The sequence below is a fragment of the Rhinopithecus bieti genome, unplaced genomic scaffold, assembly GCF_001698545.2.
Source record: "Rhinopithecus bieti isolate Rb0 unplaced genomic scaffold, ASM169854v2 scaffold_14549, whole genome shotgun sequence".
Lineage (NCBI taxonomy): Eukaryota > Metazoa > Chordata > Mammalia > Primates > Cercopithecidae > Rhinopithecus > Rhinopithecus bieti.
Window position 1 is genome coordinate 310,495 of NW_016808027.1, and position 8,437 is coordinate 318,931.

Below are 8,437 nucleotides of genomic sequence, written 5' to 3' on the forward strand. Positions count from 1 at the left end.
AAAAAAAAAAAAAAAAAAAGACAGGAATCTGTATAATCATCAAAGGCTCTTTTAAAAAGTTGAGGGAGGGGCAGCACATCTGCAAGATGAAGTTCTGGAGATTGATGCACAATGAGAATATACAGCAGTCTTCCTGCAGTACCAATGATTGGTTCCATGACCCCCTTCAAATACCAAAATCCCCAGATGCTCAAATTCCTTATATAAAATGGTAGAGTATTTATACCCAAGATAACCTAGGCACATCCTTAAGACTTTAAATCTTCACTGGATTACTTTTATTTTTTTTTTTTGAGACAGAGTCTAGCTCTGTCGCCCAGGCTGGAGTGCAGTGGCGCGATCTCGGCTCACTGCAAGCTCCGCCTCCGGGGTTTACGCCATTCTCCTGCCTCAGCCTCCCGAGTAGCTGTGACTACAGGCGCCCGCCGTCTCGCCCGGCTAGTTTTTTGTATTTTTTTTAGTAGAGACGGGGTTTCACCGTGTAGACCAGGATGGTCTGGATCTCCTGACCTCATGATCCACCCGTCTCGGCCTCCCAAAGTGCTGGGATTACAGGCTTGAGCCACCGCGCCCGGCCTGGATTACTTTTAATATCTAATGTACGTGCTACATAGACAGCTGTTACACTGCAGTGTACAAGAAAGTGGCAACATAAGAAAATATTTTGAAAATAAGAAAAGTCAACATGTTCAGTACAGACACAACCATCCTTTGATTATTTTTGATCCAAAGTTGGTTGAATCCACAGATGCAAAACCCTTGGACAGAGGGCTATCACTATAGAAGTGTACACTTAAAATTGTTAAGATGACCCATTTATGAGTCAAAAAGGGAAGGGGCAGATAACTTGTCAGTGTGCGCCCTACATAATTACCTCAAACATTTAAGCCCTTACCATGTGCAGCTCAGTCTAATTGAGAAGACAACCAAATAATCACAGCACCTGCTAAGCGGTCTATGGAGCCAGGGTTATCTCACCTGCCAGGCTGCATCACCAGGAAGCAGCCACCGGATTTGGCCTTCCAGGACTATAATAGCTGTCCCTATAATTCCCCTCTGTGATCAACCAGAATGTGATTTATCATCAGTCTTATATGATTTTCAAGCCAACCTGTCCCTCACTAGTTTTGCCTGAGAAAATAGTGCCCAATTTCTTGTAAAATACAGACACTGGCAGAAAATACTTCAAAATACTGACAGATAAAATCAGAGACAATTTAAATGTTCTTTACAGGTCTCTAGAACACAATGGCCTGTAGTACCAATGACTGGTTCCATGATCCTCTAAGAGAACACAACTTAGGAATGTGGATTCTAATGATAGCTTTATACTGCTTAGGCAAATTTACTTCTGAATCTTAAGTTTAGTGGCACAAGCAAATTTCCTTTATACTTTAGAGAGGTTGATTAACGAGTACATATGTAAAGAACACTTAGAGCACAGCATGACACAAAATATAATGACCATTTATATTCACTTTCTATGTGCAACGTGGATCGCCTTATGCATAGGAAAAACTCAAATATATCTCTCTTCTAAACCTATAACCCTGAACTACAGGACAACGAATCAAGGTGCTGCCTTGCTTGCTATCAGTCTTCACTATCACACAAAGATATCTCTCTGGTTAGCTCTGCTCGGGTCTTACAGTTCTGGCCCTTGCAAATACTTCAAGTATGGTACCAAGAAGATATGTAATGCTCCAGAGGCCAACATGCCCCTCAGTCTGAATACTAAACAGTCTATTCAGGCCTTGCGTCTTTGTACCAGATTTTATTAAAGATCTTTACAGAGCAACATCCAGACTCCAGAATACAGCTGCCAAGGAGACCCTGAAACCAAATAAAGCACAAAAGAAAGAAACTTTACCAGAGTTATTAAGTTCCTTATTTATGGATACACACACACTCCCATTGAGGGTTTGCAGCAACATTAATAAAATACTTAAAGGTTTGTCCTTTTTCATATATAAAAAAATACAAGGCACCTAGAGAGACAACACCTATAAACAAAAAAACCCCAGGTGTTGACCACAGCAGCTGAGCACAGTGGTTCACCTGAGGTCAGGAGTTCGAGACCAGCCTGGCCAACATGGTGAAAACCCTGTCTCTACTAAAAATACAAAAATTAGCTGGGCTTGGTGGCAGATGCCTGTAATTCCAGCTACTCGGGAGGCTGAGACAGGAGAATTGCTTGAACCTGGGAGGCAGAGGTTGCAGTGAGCCTGGGCGACAGAACAAGACTATGTCTCAAAAAAAAAAAAAAAAAAAAAAAAAAAACCTTGAGCAAATAAGGGAAGATAAAGGAAAACTATTTCATTTCATACACACGACTGAAAGCAGGAACTTCTGAAAATAAAGGCAAACACCTGTCCCAATGGAACTGAGGGTTAAATAGACCCCAGGTTTCAACTTGTATTCTCCCACATAAAGTAAATAAATGCTATTTTTATTCACCAAATGCTTACCAGAATGTGGGATACAAGTATTAACAGAAGGACTAGGAAGGACCCTATTCTGCCCCAAGAAGCCCCTGCCCCTGCAGACATACCTGTTATGCTGTGGGGACTGGCTGGGGCATGGCAGGCGGCTCTGGCTTCCCACCCTTCTGTTCTGAGATGGGAGTGGTAGGCAGTATTTCATCTTTGGGTTCCACGATGCTCACGTGGTCAGGCAGGGGCTTCTTAGGGCCAATCTTACCAGTTGGGTCCCAGGGCAGCATGATCTTCACCTTGATGCCCAGCACACCTAGAGGACACCACAGTTGTTAGCACACAGCTGGGATCTCACCAGCCCCCATCACACAAGACCAAAGAGAGCAAGCAGTTTACTTAAGCAACCCTGGGTCTGGTCCCTTCTCAGACAAATGCCTCTAAATCAATCAACGAACAGGACACTTCTGCAGAAGGAACTCATGCACAGCACCACAGAACATGGTACTGACAAGGACCAAGAGCAGGAGGTGACCTTTCTGACTCGTCATCGTGTCATCACTGAAGGGTACACAGATGGCTAAAAAAGACAAACCAACTCTTGGATCTGACAGGTCTCAGCAATTCGATTCTTACAGATCAACGTTGCAATCGATATACCAGGGAATATGAACATACCCAGCTACTTCCATGATAAACTCCCCCAAATGCTTACATGTCTGTGGAAAACCAAATCTATCCACAAATGCCCTATGACAAGCACTCTCAGCTGCTCACCCTGTCTGAGCAACACATGGCGCACAGCAGTGTCAACGTAGTAGTTAACAGGGTCTCCACTGTGGATCATCAGGCCATCCACAAACTTCATGGATTTAGCCCTCTGTCCTCGGAGTTTCCCAGATACCACGACCTCGCAGCCTTTGGCCCCGCTCTCCATGATGAACCGCAGCACACCATAGCAGGCCCTTTAGAAGAGAAGAGATCCACTTGTGTTATTATTATCAAGGACCTCCACCAAGTTTAAAAAACAAAACAAAAACTTAGTTTTCAATGTTCCTTTAATGGAGAATAAATTTGACCAGAGTCTGGCCCAAATGATACCAATTCTCTTCCACACCTATCATACGGAATCTTAGGGTAATATTCATCAAATATGTCAAGCTCCTAAACATGTACTTTCCAACTCTGGCTGCATACTGGAATCACCTTGGAAGGCTAAAATAAAAAACAAAAGAAACCCTGATGTCTAGGCCCTACTCTAGGCCAATTAAATGGGCACAGTACAGGCATATGTATTTAAAAATGCTCCCTGGGTGATTCTCATGTATAATCAAAATTGAGAACCACATTTTTAAACTCCAGTTACCCACTTTGTAGTCCCTTGTAATACTCTGCAACCTCTGAAGTCTTATTCACTAGGAAAGCTAACCCACCTAGGATCCTGGCTACCTTGCTATTAGAATGCTGATAAAACATTTTAAAATATGCCCTAAACCCCAACTCATTCAGTAGTTTACACTCTGCGAGATACTAACTGGAGAGCTAGCCACCTCCAGGCCCTTTCACATTATCTTACTTAATATTCCACAACTGAGAGGTGGTATGATGGTCCACCTTATAAGATAGGAGATCCCAGGCCGGGCGCGGTGGCTCAAGCCTGTAATCCCAGCACTTTGGGAGGCCGAGACGGGCAGATCACGAGGTCAGCAGATCGAGACCATCCTGGCTGACACAGTGAAACCCCGTCTCTACTAAAAAATACAAAAAACTAGCCGGGCGAGGTGGCGGGCGCCTGTAGTCCCAGCCACTCGGGAGGCTGAGGCAGGAGAATGGCGTAAACCTGGAGGTGGAGCTTGCAGTGAGCTGAGATCCGGCCACTGCACTCCAGCCTGGGTGACAGAGCAAGACTCCGTTTCAAAAAAAAAAAAAAAAAAAAAGATAGGAGATCCCAGACTCAGAAGTTCATTAACTTGCTTCAATGTGTGCAACTAGCATGTGGAGGGGTTACTAAGACAGACTGCTGAGTCACACATGCAGTTTCCTATTTGGTGGGTATAGGACTGGCACTAATCTTCTGAAAACCATTGTTCTAAGCACCTAGCGGGCACTCGAATCAGGTAAGCAGTCTTTTCTAGGTCCTTACCTACAGCCTTGTCTACACTACCCATCCCTACCAGTCAACCTTCCTACAGCAGTTTTCCTATCATTCCTCTAGGCAAGGCATTCCAATGCCTTTACATACAGTCAAACTGCACAAAGAACTTCCTGTTGAAATCTTACCAGTACACCCTCACATTACTATCTGCATGCAACTCAGAGGTTAAGTGTCTAGATTTTAAGCTCTCTCACATCAGGTCTTCAGAGATAAAATGGTATCTCTTCAGAGTACCATTTTAAGAGTGAATACATTAAGTAGATCTAAATGATTCCTACTGAAGTTTCATGGTATCCCACAAGTACTAAGGCACTTCTACCTAGGGATACATAACACACACCCAGTAACAGGCCTAATTATTCTTCATTGCCCACCGCACTCCCCAACGGGGCTCTTTGTAAAGCCTCCTCGAGAAGACCAACAGGAGTTGGTCCCCTCCTTGGACAGTTCTATTTGTGTTGAACTCCCAAAGCACCCAGAACAATTCTCCATTACAGCACTGACCACCCTTTATGGTCCTCGCTGCTTTCATAGTCTTGTTAGCCTGCCAGTTCAGTGAGGGCATGGTTTAGTATCTTGCTATAATGCTGGGAGACTAGCAGATCCTGTCACTTTATAACAGTTCATCTGCTAATCAACAAACAGGAGACATGTATTTTGATACACACAAAAGGTCATGACCATTAGGTCTCAGGACACTTACCTCCGCACAGCAAGCCCTCCTAGGAGTTTGTAACGCAGAGACTCTGCCTGGGCAATGGCACACAGACCTCTAGTGGCCACCTTTTCAGCATAAAGCTTTAAAGGAAGGAAGGGACATCCTGTTACCATTACCACTGTTTTCAACTGAAAGTTGAAAATTTGGCATTTGTCACAAAAGCATCACTTTCTAGACCAAGCTTGCCCAACCCACAGGCCGCATGCTGCCCAGGAGATGGCTTTGATTGTGGTGGCCCAAGACAATTCTTCCAATGTGGCCTACGGAGGCCAAAAGACTGCACAACGCCATCACAAACAGCATATAATTTCAGTATCCCTCAATTCCTAAAGCACTTCTACCACCTACACACAGTGCAGGTTCCTTGCCCTCCCACCCTGGCTCCTTTGGCCATACCAAGTACACCAATGGGGATAGTCAATCCATCATATGCAGCATCTCTACACCCAAGTTGAATGTAAAATCCTTTAACCATCAGCCATTAGCAGAACAGGCTTACAAAGTTAAGCCTATTATTCATTAAGAGAATTTCAACAAAGTTATACCAGTCCATTTGTAATGAACAAAGTCTCCCAGTTTTTAGAAGTTATCATTCTGAAGAGCCATTATCTCTGGCATACGCCAGAATCACTCACCTCTACACTGCCCTCTGGAAAGCCAAACCTCTTCTGAACTACAGCAGTCAGTTCCCGAATCCGCCGGCCCTTCTCACCAAGAACATTCTGTGTTCTGGGCAGGGGAAAAGTGACAATTCATGACTCTCACAAATGCTAGATGTAACTTTAAATCTTGCATATATATGTGGTAGCAAAATCTCTGCCACAAAGCATATAATTTTCATTGACAAAAACTAAAGTTAAATTTTCAAAATGCAGCGTTTTTTGAGACAGGGTCTCTCTCTGTCACCGAGGCTGGATCACACCAATGGCTCACTGCAGCCTGGACCTCTTGGGCTCAAGCCATCGCCTGCCTCAGCCTCTGGAATAGCCGGGACCACAGGTATGCACCACCACACCCTTTTTTATCTTTTTTAGAGAGGGGGTTTCTACATGTTGCCCAGGCTGGTCTTGAACTCCTGAGCTCAAGCAATCCTATGCCTGGCCTTAAAATCCAGCTTTTAAGAAGCAATTACATTCCCTAAGCCCAGATTCACTGGCTGTCTGTCCCCTTAAGTTCACAAAGGACAAACCGGCCCAGCGCGGTGGCTCATGCCTGTAATCCCAGCACTTCAGGAGGTTGAGGTGGGCGGATCCCGAGATCAGGAGATTGAGACCATCCTGGCTAACACAGTGAAACCCCGAATCTACTAAAAATACAAAAAATTAGCCAGGCATGGTGGTTGGCCCCTGTAGTCCCCAGCTACTCGGGAGGCTGAGGCAGGAGAATGGCAGGAAGCTGGGAGGCGGAGCTTGCAGTGAGCAGAGATCACACCACTGCACTCCAGCCTTGGGGACAGAGCAAGACTCCGTCTCACAAAAAAAAAAAAAGGAATAAACCAACTTAGCATTTACAACAATTATAGGTGATGGCCAGTCAAGTGAGTTTTACCTGGTGGCCAAGATAATGATTTCTGTCCTGGTTGGTGTAACTCGCACCTCAACTCCAGAGTAGCCATCTTCAGCCAGCTCCCGAGTAAGAAACTCATTCAGTTCAGCTTTGAAGATGCCATCAGCGACAAACTAATCCAAAAAAAGCGAAGTTCAAAATTAGGACATCGGTGTAGGCTCACTTTCACCTGAGCCAGTGTCTTATTAGTCAATGCATCCCTCCCCAAAACTAAATACCTCCAACCAATGGTTCCAAACCCTTGTTCCAACAGGAGTGCAGCAACCCTTCTCAGACAAATGCCTCTAGGTCATCTTTAGGAAGTTACTTCAACCAGGACCCTTTAAACTGTGCCACAGAATGCAGCACAGAGTAGGCCACCAGGGCAAAGACAACACCCCCAAGTCAGACTCGTCATCATCTCTTCATCGAAGGGTTTAAAACAGTTCCACGTGCAAAACAAGAAACTGCTCTAAAATGGCCTATTTACACTTCACTCAGCACAGCAAAGACACTGTACTTGTCACTGTGAAGGAATAGAATAGATAGTGGACTTAACATATAAGCTCTCTCACTTGCAGACACAACCTGGACCATTTAAAGAATCCCAGCCATGTTATCTGGCCTTACGGTACCTGTGGTTTTAATTGTAAACAGAGCTGGAAAATCCTAACTCACAAGAGTTGTGGATTTAATTTTAACATCGAAGTGTAGGTATACGAAATGACCAACTGTCTATTTTTAAAGCTAATGATTTTTACACAGTTCTTTCCCATGGAATGACAAGGCGTTAAATCCGAGGCAGCTTCCTCCCGGGGTTCTCAGACGGAGCAAGCAATCGTCAGTAACCCTTCATGTTGAGGTCGTGGGACCAGCAGACTGCACCCAGACTCAACCAGTAGGAAAACAAGTATACACTGCTGCCTCCCCTTCCCAAAACCATGGGATAAGACATGAGGGAAATGACACACGCCCTCAAAATACCACGTTTACTAATTCCGTTGACCAAAAAATGCTCACAAACGCCTTCTCCAGGACAGAAGGGGCGCCTGGTCCCCATCTCTCTGCGCTTCACTCGGAACCAGAGAAAAACCTGTCTCTCCCTTACCTGGCCACACAGCGCCCGCCTGGCTCGGGCCTCTCACTCAATCCACTGCCATCCGCGGCCCGTGGGAAAGCCAGGAAGCCTAAGCCGCTTCCCAGGGCAGGGCACGGAACTGCAGGCCTCGCAGTGGCATCCCGAGAAGCCCCTGACCCGCGCGGAGCAGTCGTCCCCCGAACCCAGTCCCCAGAGGCTCACCTTCCTCTTCTTGGAAATCTGCACGGCCATCTTGCCGCCGCGCTCCGCCAAAAGAAAAGGAAGTGGCGCGCGGGCGGAAGTGAGTATAAAGGGCGCGAGCGACAACGAAGGGCTGCGCTACGTGGACGCCTATGGGTGCTCATGGGAAATGTAGTTTTTACGTAAAGAAGGCGTCAAGGGAAAGAAGGGTGTAGGCAGGAACAGCAAAGGGGGTTCAACCAGCAGGACTGCTAGACTTCAGAAGACCTTAGAGTTCAATTCTCTTTTTTTTTTTTTTTTTTTTTTTT

General features: G+C 45.4%; 1 protein-coding gene across 1 annotated transcript; it reads right to left on the reverse strand.

Moving 5' to 3' along the window:
- Positions 1–1,758: 1,758 nt before the first annotated feature.
- On the reverse strand, positions 1,759–8,253 carry RPS3 (ribosomal protein S3). Its single transcript, XM_017885223.1, has 7 exons — positions 8,151–8,253; positions 6,854–6,984; positions 5,941–6,034; positions 5,291–5,385; positions 3,210–3,397; positions 2,552–2,748; positions 1,759–1,833 (listed from the first exon to the last, which is right to left on the reverse strand). Exons 1-6 carry the CDS (start codon positions 8,178–8,180, stop codon positions 2,555–2,557), a joined length of 732 nt encoding a protein of 243 aa, XP_017740712.1. The 5' UTR covers positions 8,181–8,253; the 3' UTR covers positions 1,759–1,833; positions 2,552–2,554.
- Positions 8,254–8,437: the final 184 nt, after the last annotated feature.

Bases quoted from the DNA above. Each gene is read 5' to 3' on its own strand.
- RPS3 (XM_017885223.1), bottom strand. From the start codon at position 8,180: ATGGCCGTGCAGATTTCCAAGAAGAGGAAG. The intron at 3,398-5,290 runs GTAAGTGTCCTG...TCTCTTCTAAAG, and splicing joins GGAGGGCTTGCTGTGCGGAG to GGCCTGCTATGGTGTGCTGC. The intron at 2,749-3,209 runs GTGAGCAGCTGA...GGTGTCCTCTAG, and splicing joins CCATGTGTTGCTCAGACAGG to GTGTGCTGGGCATCAAGGTG.